Source organism: Zootoca vivipara, chromosome 3 (genome assembly GCF_965207765.1).
Source record: "Zootoca vivipara chromosome 3, rZooViv2.hap1.1, whole genome shotgun sequence".
NCBI classification, from domain to species: Eukaryota; Metazoa; Chordata; class Lepidosauria; order Squamata; family Lacertidae; genus Zootoca; species Zootoca vivipara.
In genome coordinates, this window is record NC_142586.1 from 88,872,141 (window position 1) to 88,890,625 (window position 18,485).

General features: G+C 43.8%; 1 protein-coding gene and 1 long non-coding RNA gene across 3 annotated transcripts; one reads left to right on the forward strand and one right to left on the reverse strand.

The window, feature by feature from the left end:
* Positions 1–909: 909 nt before the first annotated feature.
* Positions 910–7,832, reverse strand: H3-3A (H3.3 histone A). Of its 2 annotated transcripts, XM_035111449.3 has the most exons (5): positions 7,753–7,832; positions 6,943–7,082; positions 6,042–6,196; positions 4,967–5,120; positions 910–1,562 (listed from the first exon to the last, which is right to left on the reverse strand). In XM_035111449.3, exons 3-5 carry the CDS (start codon positions 6,167–6,169, stop codon positions 1,434–1,436), a joined length of 411 nt encoding a protein of 136 aa, XP_034967340.1. In that variant the 5' UTR covers positions 6,170–6,196; positions 6,943–7,082; positions 7,753–7,832; the 3' UTR covers positions 910–1,433. The 2 variants fall into 2 exon arrangements, with proteins under 2 accessions (XP_034967340.1, XP_034967341.1); XM_035111450.3 differs by lacking the exon at positions 6,943–7,082.
* LOC148686344 (uncharacterized) lies at positions 7,767–9,618 on the forward strand. The gene is made up of 2 exons (XR_015949125.1): positions 7,767–8,218; positions 8,797–9,618. It is a non-coding gene; the product is annotated as an uncharacterized LOC148686344 (long non-coding RNA).
* Positions 9,619–18,485: the final 8,867 nt, after the last annotated feature.

An 18,485-nucleotide genomic window follows, 5' to 3' on the forward strand; every position in this document is an offset into this window, starting at 1 on the left:
CTTAGTTCTCGAACATTTTCGCTCCGACGCTATGTTCCGGTTTGCTTCCTGCAGCCAGTCAGAAGCCGCGCTTTGGTTTCTGAAAGTTTTGGTAGTCGAACAGACTTCCGGAACGGATTCCGTTTGACTTCCAAGGTACGACTGTATATTAGTTTCTGTAGGACGGAAGTGCAATTTGATTTGTGCAAGTTTGCAGCATGATTGTAAGGAAGAATCGTAGAAGAAAACGGAACATCTGCTGAATCTGAGAAACTGACCTAACTAGCTAGAGTATATGCTCTGGGAAATGACTGGAAACAGCAAGAAGGAAGGGCAAGGGGTTGAGAACACTCAAAATGGAAGTAGTCAAGATTCACACACAGCTACATTTAGGGACTTTTTCAGTCTGTGCAGGAAGCAGATTCCCTCCCCACCCCCATAGGATTAAAGTGAAGATAGAAAAATAGTAATTTCAAACCAGAGGGTCATCACCAGAGATTCCTAATTTCCACACGGTAAGCTGCAGGCACACACCACCTAGGATATGCCAGGCACTCATTCCTTCTGGCGGTGGCCAATTCATGTACTAAGCGTGCTACTTTTATACTTGTAAACTGAAAGAGGTACTCAGAAGATCAATTCGCATGAATTGGCTGGAAGGGAAGCTTGTTCATTTGAAAGTGCTACTGCCCTTCTTGAAGTGGATGCACACATGTGTGAACTAGTAACTTACATCCATGTGTGTTTCCCCACCACATATAAATTTTGATATGGCTCCAATTTTCAATACGAGTCAGAAATGCTCACTTTCCTACATTTAGCTTGGAAGCAGTGCAAGAGATGCATGTTTCTTGAATTTCTATTGGTGCTTACTTACAGAAACCAGCAGTCAATGTGGCAGGGTTAAAAATTAAAGGCAAAAAACAAATGTTATTTCATGTATTTTAATAGCAAACTTACAGGAACAGCACAGAAGACAGACAACATTAAAAACATGTACTTGCATGTAGGACAACTTAGTTAGAAAAGTATAGCGAATGGATGGAATCTACTGTATGATAAAAATGTTACAGACACCATATAGTTGCCATCAATAAGAAATTTACCTATTTTTTAAAAAAATCCAAATGCTGGCATTGTCCAGAAAAGTTTGACTGGCATATTTATAATTGTTATAAAGTTGAACTGCTGAAATATGTTCACTGAAATGGTTTTTGATAGCAATAATGCATTATATGTCCCCACGTTTATATTAAAAATCCACACACAAATGAAAATGAAAAAGAGCTTGCCAATACCCGATTCTGTCCTCTATTTTTTTTTTTCATTTTTGCAACCATATACTTAGGTACCTTTTAACCCCATGGAAAAAAATATCTAACGTTCATTACTACCAATAACAGGAAGAAGAGATTTATTTTGTTTTGAGAATGACAAATCCATCTTAGAAGAATTTAAGCACGCTCTCCACGTATGCGGCGTGCTAGCTGGATATCTTTTGGCATGATTGTGACACGTTTGGCGTGAATAGCACACAGGTTGGTGTCTTCAAACAGGCCAACCAGGTAGGCCTCACTTGCCTCCTGTTGAGAGAAGAAAATAATTTGAATGTTTTAACTATAGTGCACGAACTCTCAAGTAATTACAGACATTGGCACACTTTTGCTATGTCTCTCTTCTAAATTGTCTTATGCAATTAGGAGGGGAAAATACATATTTTGGTAAGATAGCACCTACGATTTGGCACTTTCTGCCTACAGTGGAACCTCAGTTTACGAACGCGATCTGTTCCTCAGAGGCGTTCGTAAACGGAGGCATTCGCTCCCCGAAGGCACGCTTCTGCGCATGCGTGAGCTGCACGGATCGCACCTGCACATCTGACGCCACGAAACCCGGATGTAAACACTTCCGGGTCCGCAGCATTCGTAAATGGAGACGTTCATAAACGGGACTGTTTGTAAACCGAGGTACAACTGTATTGACATCTGACATCAGATACCTTTGCTGTATCCTTTTTGGCACCTGCCAAAAAGCCTATCCCGACACATAGATCTTGGCATGCTTTAATCTCTTTTTAGTTTACTGCTGATTTTAAATGTGTGTTTCATGTTTTAATTACAAGAGGTTGTGTTAAAATCAAGTGGTATATAAATGTTGGTAAACAAAAAAAAAAGGGGGGGGTATTGTAGCCCTAGAGTTCTGATAAACCCAACTATAAAATCCTGTCACTTATTGATTCCACACCTGGATTGGGCATTAACCATTATAATTAATTTATGTATTATCCTATCCAAAGCATTATGTTCTAGTAGCTTGCAAAACAAAAGCCCCTACTGGATCCTGATGCACCGCAAAGGTGGTTTGTAGCAAGCTAACTCTTCCACGGGGGCATCAACAAAGGTTAAAGGATTGTTTCCAGTAGTTACATTAACATAATGCACTTGCCCTTTCTGCCTGATTTGGGGCATGTTCCCACAGCAGCCATGACTGAAAGCCCCACTGTTCAGGAGATGCTCCCCACCCCCCCACCCCAATTAAAGGGGGGAAAACATTTTGAAGATTTTCTAGTGGTAGATGAAGCAAGAGGAAAGGCTGTTTGTGCAAGCGGTTTTCTGCTCGCACAAGCACTGTATAAAACTTCAGAATCCATCTTCACAGGAAAGACAGTAGGGAGATCAGGATCTACTAACACATCTCTGGGGGATTTACAGTATGGCGGTCAAGTTTTCTGGCTCCCAACTATCTAGCAAAAGTAACACTTGACAGGTATTTCCCACTCCACCCTAATTTTGGCTACTGAAAGAAAGGAAGATAAATGTGGATTTTTAATATGGACCAGGCATATGCTCAGGGGTACCCTGTCCTTAATTCTCATTATGTTATCCCTCCTGAACCACTATATGCACCTGGCTATGGCTGGTAGATCTTAGGGCTGTGGTGTACAAATTAAAGCCTAATGCCTGCTCGCACTGGGATTAAAATAAGGTCAGGATTGGACAAGGATCTGGCCAAGGAACGCAGGTGTATTGTGGGTTTTATGAATCAACAGCACCACTGCTACTTTTTTACCAACAATAAAGTGACTTCTTTGATCTTCATGTTGCACTCTGATTTCTCAACCATTCAGTCTTGCTTAAAAAACCATAATCTGGCAATGGATAGCCAGGAACCTCATAGCAACCTGGCTGGAGGACTGTACACAAGACAAGTGCAGCCTGTTGACCCTATAAGGCCGTCAATAAAATTCCTATTCTTTGGTCATCAGTCTGGGTTGTGTTAAAGAGTTGATAGGCCACAAGTAAGGCAGGCTTCATCAGAGTCTAGATTCTAGACTGTGTTGGATATTTTAGACACCTGTTTTAGCTTGAATTCTGCATATGTTGTGTAGAACTGTACATGTTTCACACACGAATCTTCATTGTGATATGCCAACATTATTCTTAGGATGGCTAATGGACTTCTTTCTTGTACCTCTGTCCCTTTACAGCAGGAGGTGACAGTGTTACATCATACAGAGCAGGCAAAGCACGCTGCAAAACATCTGGGTTTATGTGAGTCCCATGACTGAAAAATCAGTTCTGTCTGAGAACTGCTTCTGATAATGTCAAATAGGTCTGTAAAGTATTAAATGCTCTCTGCCCCCCGAGTGTAGCGCTTACAAACTAAGGGCTGCTTTTCCCTTGTTACGTCGTTGTCCTCACCACAACCTAGCCACAACCTCACCACAACCTAGCTTACATCACTCTTGTGCACATAAGTGTTGCATGGAAAGGGATAATATGCCTTTCTTCTTTTGGAAAATACACTGGATCTGCCTAGAATTGTCAGTGTCATGCTCTTCACATATAGCTACTTACACACCAGCAATTTGTGGAAATAAACCAAGAAAGAGAACTTGAAGGCAGCACGAGTTCCCTCTCCATATTTGGAAATCACCACATCTAACACACTAATGCAAGCTTTGTGTTCTGTTGGAGAACATACAGATTGTCTTGCCGGATCAGAGCAAGGTCCTTCCAGTGCAGCCTTCTGTCTTCAATGGTTTATCTTATAGGAGGGCTCAAAAAGCACATCTCACATGCCAGGTGTATCCCAACCACCACATCCTAACAGGTACCCCATGCTCTTCCTAATGATGTGTGGAAAGAGGGAAGGTATCTGGAAGTTACTTGGAGGTTTGACAAAGGCAGAAGCTGCTAAGTATTCTGACGCAGCGTAACATAGATCATATTCCTGACAAATCTCTCTCCCTACCCATTCAGAAATGGTTTGGTCAACCTTTGTGCAGAGTAAAAATCAAAAAACGAATCTTGAAGGGCGGAGGAAAGAAATAATGGATTCATTTGCAGTTCCTTTAGGAGATCTATTTTTGAAATCCTTATGTTCCAGCATTTCAAGTTTAAAGATCTTCCTCAAGGAGGTGAATTACTTTAGTTCTCCCAAATGCTGGTGGTTATCTGCGCACCTACAAACACATGGATGCTTACTTGCGAAACCCACCAATTGCGTGAAGTTTTGACTAACCATAGAAACAGCTCAACCAATAAGATGAGCGTATGGAAGTAACCAATCACATACTCCCTCACGTACTAACGGCACAGTGCTGTTAATGGCTGCACTCTAGAAAGGGCTTTTCATGTCATTTGTGATGGTAAAGCTATACCCACATGTGTCCTGTCTGAGACAGTTGTAAATTAAGTCTCATGTATATATTTTTAAAAGTCAGCTGAATTACTTTAGTAGAAAGAGTTTACCTCTAAGCACCTTTCCCCATGTCTCTTTTTAAAAGCTAAATAAATGTAACTTAGAAAGAAACAATTCGGGACACAAAATGGCTAATTGAAAACTTAGTTCATATATAAGGTTATGGGGGTGGAAAACACTGATAAGTACTCACCTGATATTATATGCATTATCAGTTCTATTAAAGGGCATCTTGCCATTTAGGGGGTTACGGGCAGCTAGTAAGATACAATATGATTTTTACCTGCAAAGCACCAATAGCTGCACTCTGGAAACGCAGATCTGTTTTGAAGTCCTGAGCAATTTCACGCACCAAGCGCTGAAAAGGAAGTTTGCGGATCAGAAGTTCGGTTGACTTCTGATAACGCCTGATTTCACGAAGAGCCACAGTACCTGGCCTTTAAATGATCAAACAAAGAAGAAAGAAGCAAGACAAATAAGCTTTTTGTCTTCATCTCTGAAAAACAGAGCATACAAAATTCCAGAGAGAGAAATGAAAGTTTGAATAACTATTCCATTCAAGGGACATGAGCAAGACCAACTTCTACAAATTGAAGTAGTGACATGCTAAAATAAGTCAAATAGGTTTCAGCTAAAAAGAACAGTCCAAAACAGAATGCTAGAAACCATTAAAGAGTCTAACTTCTCAGTACTCATTTTTCTTTATGCAATGTAAATATTATGAAATTGATGAGAAAAATGGCTACTAGAAGAATATCAGTAATTACAATGTATCCATTTTTGTATACACAGTCCTAAAAACATGTAAAAGTGTAAAGCCTGCTATTTACCTGCTTATCTGGCGGCAGCTGCCGCCCTCTAGTGGTACAATGCACAAATTATATCAGTTTTACAGTAACAGCTGAGGCGCTAAACTAATTTAAATAAATGAAAAATTATCAGGCTCAGCAAGTTTTAAATAAAGCAGGCTTCTTCCAACACCTTTATTAATCAGCAAGCCCCATTACTACATCCTAAACACGACAGAACCAGATTTCTTTTTAAAAACTTAATATTGTGATTTTCAGATTTTATTTTTAAAATCCATTTAATCGATACAATTGATATATTACTATCAAAGGCGATCTTACAGCTTTTTTGGAGGAAATGTTCAATATAAAAAAAAATTATGTTGAATTTTTTTCTTTTTAGTCAAGAGAATAAATAACGGAGACCTTGCCAGTATAATCCGATTCAATATAAAAGATTTTTCTTTAAAAAAAAATTCCCCAAAGCAAAAAGTTGCGTTCCGATAAATATTTCCGCGTTGTTTAGGGACTATAACATCACAATACTTCTGTTCGCGGTCATTTCTATACCTGTAGCGATGAGGTTTCTTGACCCCACCAGTAGAGGGCGCGCTCTTGCGAGCGGCTTTTGTCGCCAGTTGCTTCCTGGGCGCCTTCCCACCGGTGGATTTACGGGCAGTTTGCTTGGTACGAGCCATGTTCCCGCGAACTTCTCTTCCTTACACCTATCGGTAAGAAATCACCCACGCGATCACTATACCGCCACACAGCAGCCACCAGAGGAGGGAGGGGGGGAAGGGTTTTCCGAAAATGCAGATTTATTTGTTTTTAAAACTGCCTTTACGAAGACAACAACAATGCATCGGATGTTAAGGACCTCCAAAACCTTAAGCGATTAAAAAGCTGCGGATCCACACCTCCGGTAGCAAGCCAAGCAGCAGACTTCCCCGCCTGCGAGCTTGCCACATAAAGAAATCCTTTCCCTTGCAAGTGCTGGATTGGATGGTAAAATAGACGGGGGAGGGGGAATATAATTTATTTAACAGTAAAATAAATGCCTAGGATTGTAGTAGTCTGCTAAAATGCAGCCCTTGCCCAGGGCAAAAAACTGGAGCGATGCAGCAGCAGTCAAAAGATGAGAGAGGGGTGATTCCAACACAACGCAAGCGGTTCCTAACCCCTTCCCGTGGGCTCAGAAAAAGTGCCAATAATTGCCGAAAACGCCGGGGGACCTGCAGCTGATTTAAGGCTTGCATTGAGCAAAAAACAAAAACAAAAACCCGTTTAAAACAGAAACGAAAACAGGGGGACTCCAAAGCCATAAAGTGTTATCCTGCAAAGCAGCCACCGTTCCCCTCGCCCTGCCGTGCGCGCGAAGGAAAAACAAATGGAAGCCGTAGACGAGCCAGGTTTTATTCCACAAAAGGAGGAAAATATCACGTCAGATTTTAAGTGCAAGAAAGCAACGAACTTTTGGGGGGTCAGGTTTTTCGGTGCTGCTCCTGCCTGCCCAATTGCCAGTGCTGAGGCTGCCTCGCTCCCAAGCGCCTCTCGCTGGCAAACTCATCCCCAACAAAATGGAAACAATCACGAAATGCAGCCTTAGACTCCCTATGCAGGGAGAGAAAGAGAGAGACGGGGAGGGGGGAAAAATAAAAAAATAAAATAGCAACACAATAACAACCCCCCGAAAAAATCCCCCAGCAGCTCCAAACTATGTGGGGTCCGACGGGCTACCGGGGAGAGGAAAAGTTTGGACAGAGAATCCCCCCAAATCGCGCTGGGTTTGGATCGTTTCCTGGGCACATTTCTTTTTATTGTTTTTATGCAATAGGAAAAAAAATATGGTCGGTGACCAGAGAAAAGAGACAAGATGGTGAAGCTGAGCAACAACTGTGGGGAGCCAGGGAAGGCAGGCAGGAGAGTTTCCCCGGGCTGGCAACTGGCTCCAGTTTACAGCCGCTTCCTAGCTCCGATGCAGGGCGACGAGGGGCTGAGGGGGCAGGTGAGGGGCTGGGGAAGAGGATGGTGGGGGTCCGGGGTGCGGGGAGGGTGCTGGAGGGGGGCAGGAGCCGAGCGAAGTGGGGCTGGGGGGCCCTGCGCGAAGGAGCCGTCCAAGCTCTCTTTGGCTGCGCTGGGGACTCGCCTGCCCCCCAACCGTAGCTCTTCCCGGGCCCCAGAAGTTTGCCGGAAAGGTTCGGGGGGCAGCCCGGAGGGGTCCCTGGCTAAACTGGCGTGGGGGGGGGCGCCGCCGCGGGAGGGAGCGAGGCTGACGACTTACCCCCGTCCGCTTAGGCTGAGCGCGGCTGCCGAGCAGGCGAGGAAGAGCGAGGAGGCGCTAAAGCTGCTGCGGGCGACGGCGGCTGAGAGCACAATTGAAAGATGGCTGACTCGTGAGGGCCGTCTCCGCCGCCTGGCCCCACCCACCGCCCGCCCAGGCCGCGCCCCCGCCGAGGCGGGTAGCCAATGGTGCACAATGGAGGGAAGGCGAGGCCACGCCTACGCAGCTTCCTCCCTGCCCACTCTCGGCTTCCCGCGGCCGCCTCTGTGTGTACAAACACAAAAGACACGCCGCACGCACCGCAGACGGAGAGCGAGCGAGGGAAGCGGGGAATCCCCCCCCTTGGCCCTCCTGGCTTCCTTCCCCTGCGAGAGAAGCCGGGGCGGAGGGGAGCACGAGGCCCCAAGTCAACGCCCAACGGTCCAGCGGGAGGAGCCCCCTAACCGCCAGGATCCGGCGGCGCGAGGTCAGGGTCAACGGTCTCTCTGCGTTGCTTCGGTCATTAGGGGGTGGCTTGGGGCCCCTTCGCTGCTCCTGAACTCTCAGCCTCCCCCCACTCGCCGCAGGTTAGGGTGGCCCAAGCCTGTGAGACTCTGGAGGCCAGGGGTGCCAACCTGAATAAAAGTCTCACCTAATCGATCGCAAGACGTGGCACACATTTGAATGGCAATGCCCATCAGCTGCGGGGGGGGGGGCTCCCTAAAATATTTTATTTGGTGTGTGCGTGAAGGGACAGCGGTCTCTAGGAGTTTCACTCCTCTGCTTGAGGCGCTTCACACGTCCATCGCTTCATGAAGCCTCAAACTCGGGGGCGAGGAGAGTACTAGCATGAACGACTGAGATCCAACACCAAAGGGACTTTCCATGAAGTTTTAGGCTCCTCGATGGGGTGGGTGGAGGGGTACTCATTGGTGAGGAGAGAGGGCTTCGAGCCTGATTGCAGTGAATGAGGTGGAGTACGATAAAGGGTGGGTGTGTTAAAAAGAGGCCTTTAAAAGTTTGATTTGTTTTGTCGGAGGACTGACATCATTGTGTCACTTGCAGTGGATTTTTATGCAGTGCGCAGATTACGCTTCAAGTCAACAAGTGGTGAGCAGAAAGTGAGGTGTTTGCAGTTGGTGAACTGGCCCTCGTGAAGTCCAGCTCCAGTCTTTTGCTCCTCCAGTAATTCTACAGCTTGCCTTCCTCAGAATATTCACATTGAAGCTTAAACCACTAGCTCCACCAGCTTAGGTGGCTTCAGTGATTCGCAGCTTACGTTTTTTATGCTCATCTGTACAAACCACAATACAGTGGAACGTCGGTTTTCGAACATAATCCATTCCGGAAATCTGTTCGACGTTTGAAAACTGCGGATCAAAGGTCTGTCTGAAAAGTCAATGGGGAAAAAAGAAAAATGTGCCACAGAACCTGTTCAGCTTCCAAGGCACATTCGAAAACAGAAGCATTCACTTCCGGGTTTTGGGTGTTCGGCTTACGAAACGTTCCGCAGCTGAGACTTTTTAAAAAATGAGGTTTGCCTGTACTGGAACTTCTGGACCCCCCCTTTTTTGGTTCAACAATAGGTGAATATTAATTATGATGCATAAATAATAATAATTAATGAAGGAGCAAAGTGGTTCATTTTTAAGAGTCAGATTCACATGATCAGCATGATCTTTATTGGGTTGCATCCTACAGAAAGTGAAACTTTGGCATTAATGGACCATTGGATTTAATCATGTCAGTTCATCTGAATGGATCTAGTCTATGACTAACATTGGATACAACCGATTGTTGTCTCAGTTTCCTATGAAAGGGCCTTCTTAGGATATTTGAATATAAAATGTCTGACCCTTAAAGAAATAAATCAGCCTGAAGGGGAAATCCAGCGATGACTTATGTTTGGCTGTTGTAGCAGTGTTGCAACAAACCTTTAATGAAATCATTTCCTTGTTAATGAGAATAGTAGGAGTTATTAGCTCAATTGATGTGTAGCTATACTCTGAACCAACTACCGGTATGTGAGCTCTGCACCTTACCGGTATACCTGATATACACTAGTATAATGGGATTGGAACCAACAGACAATGTAGCAGAATTGGCATGTCTCTTGCTTCAGACAGGATGCTGCTATTGCTATGCTGTCACAAACCAGTGTATTGCCACAGCTGGGCAGCACAAAGAATCATGATGTATGAGTTTATCAGACATGTTTCTTCCATGATATGTCTGGTCCTTGACATTATGCAAACACAGATCTTGAAACAGTGCTGGAGTACCACTGTTAAAATCACTGCAAGAGATTCTTCTCTGTAATGAAGCTATTACTATGAGAACTGGCTTTACCTGTTTAATTAGCATTGCTTATCCAAAGGGAAGCTGAGGACTGTTGTAAAGGTGCAGAATGTTTTCTGCTGGAGACCAGCCTGTCACAGATTGAGGAATTCCCCAGGTTCCTTGAAGGGGTGGGAGAACACATGACAGTAAAAACACTTAAAAACTTATTTGTACAGATATTGAGATATTAGGTATGCACAGGGGGCCTCCCAACCATAATTACAGTAGAGGGTAGACCATTAGGGCACTGCTCCACCTATCTCACCTGCTGTTTTATTTACAAGCAGTCCAAGGTCTGGATGGAATAAAATTAGAATTAATCAGCTCTTCCATCTGTCATTGGCTCTGGCTCCAACTACTGTTGACCTCCCTACATTCCATCCTACCAGTCCCATTGGGCACCAGCCACCACTGCCTAATGAGGGTAAAGGCCCTGAAAGCATTTTAGTAATGCTGCTGTATTTTTAAAGTACTATAAACAAATGGTACAGTGTAGCCAAATGCTTAGCTGGCTTTTTTATGTATAAAGATTTATAGACCACCCAACTAATTATTCTATGATTCTGTAATCATGGACATCTCTAAGCTTTAGGGATGCATGGTGCATAAAGGTACCCCTTGCAGATGACTCTGGGGTTGCGGCACTCATCTCGCTTTACTAGCCGAGGGAGCCGATGTACAGCTTCCAGGTCATGTTACCAGCATGACTAAGCTGCTTCTGGCGAACCAGAGCAGCGCACAGAAACACCGTTTACCTTCCCACCGGAGCAGTACCTATTTATCTACTTGTACTTGACGTGCTTTCAAACTGCTAGGTTGGCAGGAGCTGGGACCGAACAACGGGAGCTCACCCCGTCGTGGGGATTCGAACTGCCAACCTTCCAATCGGCAAGCCCTAGGCTCTGTGGTTTAGACTGCAGCGGCACCCGTGTCCCTGCATAGTGCATAACATAGTGCAAATGTTCAAAAAACAGTGGGCACTGTTGCTGTTCCCTGTTTAAAAAACCCTTTCTAACAGGCCTATAGACATGCAAGAGCTCATCCATGATCCTGCACAAGCCCTGCCCCTTTCTTTTCTTTTTTTAATTAATGAATCCTTTATTTAAATTGTTAAAAACTTACAAAGGTCCAAAAAGGAAACTTGCATAATTCCAAAAAGAAAGAAAAACACAAAAAAATAACATAAAAAAACACAATCACAAAATCAAATAATACAAAAATCAAATAATACAAAATTTCACACACAAAGGAGAAATAATACAACAAAAAGGAGGAAAAAAGAACAATATACAAAAAGAAAACAGCACACTTCCCTTTTTATATTCGCTTTCCCTTGCTATACCTCCTACTTCCCCTGTTTCTATGTCTTCTCATTGCCTATCAGTTAAACTTCTCTTATATTTTCATTCTAAACACATCACTAGATTATTTTCTATAATTTCTTTTTCCAAGTAGTTTTGTACATATTTCCATTCCTTCATTATTTTCTGCCTTGGTACATTTCTGATTATTGCCGTTAGTTTCGCCATCTTCAAGTAAGCTCCTTTCTTTTTAAGGTGACTTGCCCCAAAGTGAGTTTCGGTGAAGTTTGCCCTTTCTTTAACTTTTAGCGAAACTAGTCTGATCCCTGGCCTGCTGACCAACAACAGAAAGTAATGGCATGCAAAAGAGTAGTCACACCCTTTTCCTGCATTTCCCTTGATGGTGCAATGGGGAGTCACAGAGAGTGGTTCTGTCACTCTTGAGAACCTGTCTGCTATGTAAAGAGAGCATTGTCAATGACTCATTATTTACTAAGCATATGTGTATCCTGCCTTCCCTCCAAGGCAATTATTCCATTTTATTCTCACAACAACCCTGTGAGGTAGGTTAGGCTGAAACATGGAAGAAATGACTCAGAGTCTTATGGATGAGCATAAGATTTTGAAACCCAGGTCACCCTGGTCCAAACACAACACTCTACCAATTACATATGCAGGGATTGTTCAGTCTTTAATGTTGAGCTAAAAGGCTTTTTCCAGATCCTGATTGACAGGACATACACTTAACTCAGAATCAAGGTTCCAGTCTTACAGGTTTTAAGCCTTAAACTATTCTCTACTTTGAAGTGTCTTCTACATTCCTCCTTAGTTGCTGCCCATTTACGATACATACAGGTAAGTGTTCTAGGTGAGCCAATACCATGCAGATGTAGGTGAGGTTTCAGTAACCTGGGAATTACTCCCAGTTACTAGAAATTCAACTTAGCATTACAAAGAATGAGTTTTCAAACCAGTCCTCATCCCATTTGTAAAACAATGATTTTTAAAAAATGTTTGCTTTATTTTACTTCAGGCTCTTCAGCTATCATCTTGGTCACCACATCATTACCTCTGTTTTGCAAACTTCAGATAATTGCAAATGGTGTCAAGCTCTGTTCCAGGAAGCATATTACCATACAAGGCCATGTGATGCTTACCCTCTCATTTTCTACACATTTTTATATTCATAGACTTGGTTGGCGGCTCTTGGAAATAACCACTAAACTCATTGCAGCCTGTATGTTCATTTTTAGGCTCGGGATGTTTGCGAGGTTTCCAAATGCTCAGGTGCTAATTAGGAAAATTAGAATCTAGTCCTTACTGAGAGTTTCAGTAATTCAGCAGAATACTTCTCTGTGAGCTATAATTACTGGTAAATTCAGGAACCTCTGTAAAGGGAGAGCAAAAACAAAGAGGGGTGGATACTTATTTTGTCAATTGTTTTCTTCTCCAAGTACATTGGGTTTGCCAATTCTTCCTGCTCTGACACAGTCAACCAAAACAAAAAGCAAGCTATCACTACTGGAAAGAAACAGCCTGGATGAGGCCTAGCTGGTAGAGCAGTATGAATTTTTCAAAATACTCTACAATAAAAATATTTTTCTGTTGCCTGAGTTTGAATATACGGTATTATGTCAGAGACTGCAATGCTGTGTCTGAGTCTGGGACTGGTATGCTGAGTTTATGGAGAGGGAAGTAGGCTGTATGTGAGACCATTCTAACCCCTGGATCCAGCGAGTGTTAAAATATAAGCCAGGCTAGTTTTCTGTGTTGAGGTGACAGGCTGGGTGATGGGCCATTAAGAGAGACAAAGGAAAGGGGCTATATGTGAGATGACACAGTCAGCTCGCAGAGCCCGCAGAGTTTATAGTTGAAAGTTGGAGTGATGTGACCTAGAAGGAAAGCAGCAAGCTGGAGAGAGAGTCAGAACAATATTTGAGAGCAGTGTTTTATTTCTGTTTGAATCCAAGGCTGCAGCTATGGACAAGCAAGACTCTTTTGGGTGTTAATGCTGTGAACCCCTCCACTGTAGGCTCAAGTTTGTATATTTGTAAATGAACCATATATCATAAAGACACCACAGTCTCCACTGGGCCACATTCCAAAAGGAAACATGAGTCCTGTGTAATTGCCTGGAAACCGTGGAATCTCGCACTGTTTGGAGATTGCCATGGCAGGCAATAGTATATTTGTGTCTGAGGCTAGTCAATTACCATAAGTTACTATGAGAGTAGGTAGAGAAGGGAAGAGGTTTGTGCAACATCAGTTCTTGTGATTGGCAGACAATATGAACCCTCCAGATTGCCTGGACTGGCTGTAAATATCAGATGCCTGACTTTATTATTTTGGCCAGTCAGCAGAGCCAGACTTTCAGGGTCTGCTTTCAGGGTGTGAGTGTAATCTCTCTTCTCAGAAACCCTGAGCTAAAAACCAAAACCAAAACATCCTCCACATTTATATCTCACTGATGATAGATTTTTTAAAAAAATATTAAACAGTTTATAAACGCTGTGAAAAAAAAATACTATTTGTATATTGTTGGTACTGACTCATTGGCATGTTATCCTCGCTAATCTTCACAAAAATTATGTGAAATGCAAAACCATTACTATTGCTACTATGATTTTACAGACAAGGTAAGGTGAGTCAGGGTGAGATAATATGACTTGCCCAAGAACACCCAGAAGTTTCCTCAAAGAAGCCACAAGTAAAAGCATCTAAAGCAGTCCAGAACCTCAGGCCCACAAGCTGAATGTGGCCCTCACAGGCCCCTCTAGCCCATAAGACTATTCCAGGGCGATGCCCCCTTCCTAGACCACATCCTTTCTCCCCAGACCACATCCCTCACTGGCCTTGTTTTCGAACCACCCTCACATGCTTGACTGGAGTAGAATCTGTCCTTGATAATGCCTCTTCCTTGCCTTTTGGGAGGATTTGAATGTCGTCTACTCTGTACAAAGGTAGGAGTCATAGCTTTTGCTCTACCCGCTTTTTCATCTGTCCCACCACTGGCACGTAGCCCCTGAACAAAAAGAATGCCGCCTTTGAGCAGAATAAGGTTCCTTACCCCTGATCTAAAAGGTGGAGATCAAAATAAGACTCCAGCCAATGGAGCAGATTGCTGAGAGGTTGAGATTTAAGTAGCTCAAATGGGATCTGAACCCAACATATCCACTGAACGAAACCAAATACAGAGTTTTGTAGTCAAGCCCCATGTTAGTACCCAGCACAGAGGAGCAAATGCTGGAACCCATTCAAGGTTAGTGCCATCATTTCTTTCAATTTGTTTAAATTAGCCCCCCCCCCAAGCTGGACAGTTACCACCCATAGGGTAATAAAGATGGTGATATTGCAGCTGTTTTAGCTCAGAAGTTCCAGGATGAGCTGCTGCCCGACCCTTTCCCTGCCTTAGTAAGCCAAACTGCCAGACACTCACTAGGAAGGCACTGAGAAAGTAGCAGACACAGGTATCATGCTTTCCAAGGTAAGCCACCAGGATAATGCTGCCGGGGACCCAAAGGCTTAGGGTTTCCTCAAACCTGGAACCAGCCCTGTTCATAGCAAGAAAACTACAGTACTGTACATTGCAATGCAAAATGTTAACTATGTATCCAGTCTATAGATCATTTTGCCATTCAATCCTTGAACTACTACTACTTGTGTATATGCTAACTTCATATAAAGAATTAGTCTCAGGCCTATGCCTATTGATGAGGTTAGAGCAGGGGCACTGACTTCTAGGGATTGAACCCCTTTGAGCCCCCCCATTTGTTAGCAGGGGGGCTGGGCCCCCTCAATGTTTGGGCGCAATGCCCAAACATGACACTCTTGTGCACGATGTTCAGGCTTTGCACGATTGCACAAGCCAGGACTGGTGGCTCCTCACTGCTGCAGAGGGGAAGCAGCCCATGGCCCATGGCAGTGGCAGGAGGTGGCAGAGGAGCTGCCAGTTATGGAAGCCGAGCTGCCATGCGACGCCTGGACGTAACACACGACACTGTCGCATCAGACGTCTGAGCATCACATACAATATCTGGGTGTGATGTGCACGATGTCAGCCCCTGCACCCCAATATATTTCCAGAGTCGGCACGCCTGGGTTAGACTAGTTCAGTAGTAGATCAGATACCTTCAAGGAATCACCAACGTGGTGCCCTTAGGCACCAGTGTGCCTTGCCACTACCTCCCATGGCACCTGCAAAAGGCCTCAGTAAATATCTGTTCAGAAATCCACAATGTATGTGAGGATGTTTGCTCTTCCAGCTCTGTTTCTGTTTGCACTGACTTGGTCTCTCCTACCCTGAAGACCTCCCTTAAACATTTCATGTGATTCCAGTACTGAACACCTACTCACCTTCTGAATAATAGAGAGGTGCAAAGAGCTTCTCTCTGTTAGTGAGTATAGTAATGGCTGATATAGGTTCTTTCACCCACACTGATGCATACACATACCATTATGTGGGCCTGTCCCTTTCTACTCTCTTAGATCTGACAGCCTTTTTGTGCTATGCTACATCTCTACAGCAGCCATTTTGTGCTATGCTGTGCCCATGTGGCAGCCATTTTGTGCTATGCCATGCTCCATGGCAGCCATTTTGTGTTATGCCACAACCCACTGGCCCACAAAAAAAGATGGTTGACCCCTATCTTATTGGCAGAAGGTTTAATTATTGGCACCTCCTATTTAAAATAAAAGGATTAGGTAATAGGTGATTTGAAATAGCTCTGCTCAAGACTGGAGAACCATTGCCTGTCGGAGTTGACCATTCTGAGGTAGATGGATCAATTGTTTGACCTGGGATAAGGCAATAATTCTGTTTTCCATCAAGACAGTGGTGGTCAGTGTATTGGATTGCCTGGAGTGTTGTTTTGAGGTGTGAGAGACCCACATACAAATATCTACTTAGCTCTGTGGTCCTGGGCAAGTTTCATTTCCCTCAATTTCAACTGGCTTACAGGGCTGTTGTGGAGATAAATGATGTGGAATTTCTAAAGCACATTGAAGAGTTCTCCAGAAATGGTTAATAAAAAAAGGCTGAGAAACTGATTCCTGACTGGAAAAGATTCAGTTGACTTGCAATAATATTGATGCAAAAGCCATATATCCTTCCATCCTTCCATCTGCAGTAGTGTAGCACAATGTTCCTGCACACTTTAATGTCAGAGAGCAGAAGCCTATCAACACACTTGATTTAATTACATTTTTGTCACCTAGCATGATGTCATAGTAGCTTAAGATGGAAAAATGTATTCTCAGGTTAATACAGCTTTAAAGAATTAATCTAAGAACGCACATTGTAATGCATGTGCTACTGCAACCCTTCAGTGAAAGGTGCTGCTGAACACTTTTAGGGACAAGGAGTCTACAATGGTGCTCAGGATGGGGATCATTTATGTCATGCTGGACTGTGGAGATGCTTGGAGCAGTTCCGAAATGTGGTGTGATGACAGGAATGTCCCAGCTTCCCAACTGCAAGATTAGGAGGACTAGCCTGTGCAGCGCTGTGCTGTGGAGGTGTTCCAAGTGCCTTGGAGGTGCAGGAGCATGTCAGGGATGAGCTCCAGCCCTCCTTCAGAGTTTGGAGCTAGAAAGGGAGGTAGACAACTGTAAGTAGCCTTGTGCCATGCCTTAGAGAGGCCCTGTCTATTCCACCATTACTAAACCAATTAAAATTTATAGTGTTTACATGTAAAAATATTTCGCATCAGATAGGCAGTGTGGGATTCTGCCTATCTGATGTTGACCAAAGGGTAATGGCGGGGGTAGCTCAGTTTTTAGTAGCAGTCCTCCAAGGAGCAGGTTAACAGGGGAAACCACAGATTCTACATACTGTGTGTGTGTGTGTGTGTGTGTATACACACAATCAGTCTACGTAGACAACTGCTGCCTTTTTTATATATATTTCAAGGCTCTTATATGTGATTTTCTCTTTTATGGTTTTATTTGATAAGTAGTAGTAGTAAAAATATTTCGAAGGTACATGCGATAACGTCTCCTGACTAACATCTAAACAGGTAGTCCTGTTAGCCTATTGCAGCGAAAGAAAACAAAATTCTGTAGTCCTCATAGACTTTGGTTATAATCCAATCCCAACTTTCCCAGGAGAAATCCCTGTTCGACTTAATAGGATTTACCTCTGAGTAGACATGTCTAGGATTGTGCAATTGCAGTTTTAAGCTGCAGTCTTTTAACACACAAGAGTGTAGTTACAAGGGTGTAAACTCTATTAAATTATGAGAGACGCTTCTGAGTAAATATGTATAACTTAAGCCTTTTTGCATCTGAGGAAGTGGTCTGTAGTCCACAAAAGCTTTTGACTTAATAAAGTTGTATCTCTAAACGTACCAGTCATTTCTTCTTTGAGACTGATGATAAATGCATTCATTGAAAAGGTGTGCAGGTTGATGACTGTAAAAAAATATATATATTGGGGGGGGGCAGTTTGAATTAACATCTTTGCACATGAGGCTAATGGGTTAAATGCACCAAAATAAAAGAGAGCTGCAGATTGTTCCTGAAGGCCCCCTGCACAGACAAGGCTAATTACAGTTGTGTCAGCCAGAGCTGTTTGTTAGCCTTTTTCCTTTTGCATTCCACATTCCTCAGTAGCTTTTTATTAGTGATGGTGAAAACCCACTTTGCAAAAACAGTATGCCTTCCATCCTGATCTACTTAGAAAGCCCATTGATTTCAGCGAAATTTGATTATGCTTAGGAGAACGGAGGTCTTAGACTTGCTTGCTGCAGTCCCTCCTCTGCTTTTTATGCTCATAGTAAAGCTGTAGTAAAGAGTGAGATTTAAAAATAGAAGGATTCCTGTGGGAGGACATCCCACTACAGCTCTCAGGCTGCCTATGAGTGGAGCTCCTTTCCTCCTATTGTCAGGCAACGCGATTTTCCTTTGCAGCCATCGAGGGGGTGCCTCTAGTCGAGATCCCCCTTCCGCAGGCAGATTTCTCTCCCAGTCTGCAGGCCCCTCGTTTCCTCCCCTTGGCTGACCTCTGCAGCGAAGCTGTCAAAAGCTCCTAGAGGCGTCTTTCCCGACTGCCTGGCAGCCAGTCATTCAGGAGAAAACCTGCCCCACATTAGAGTTCAGCGAGCCCATGACGTCACC

What these genes read in the sequence shown, in the direction of transcription:
- H3-3A (XM_035111450.3), bottom strand. Translation starts at nt 6,169, where the DNA reads ATGGCTCGTACCAAGCAAACTGCCCGTAAATCCACCGGTGGGAAGGCG. An exon ending in AAGAAACCTCATCGCTACAG is followed by an intron (nt 5,121 to 6,041) that starts GTATAGAAATGA and finishes GATCATTTAAAG; the next exon opens with GCCAGGTACTGTGGCTCTTC. An exon ending in CAGCTATTGGTGCTTTGCAG is followed by an intron (nt 1,563 to 4,966) that starts GTAAAAATCATA and finishes TTCTCTCAACAG; the next exon opens with GAGGCAAGTGAGGCCTACCT.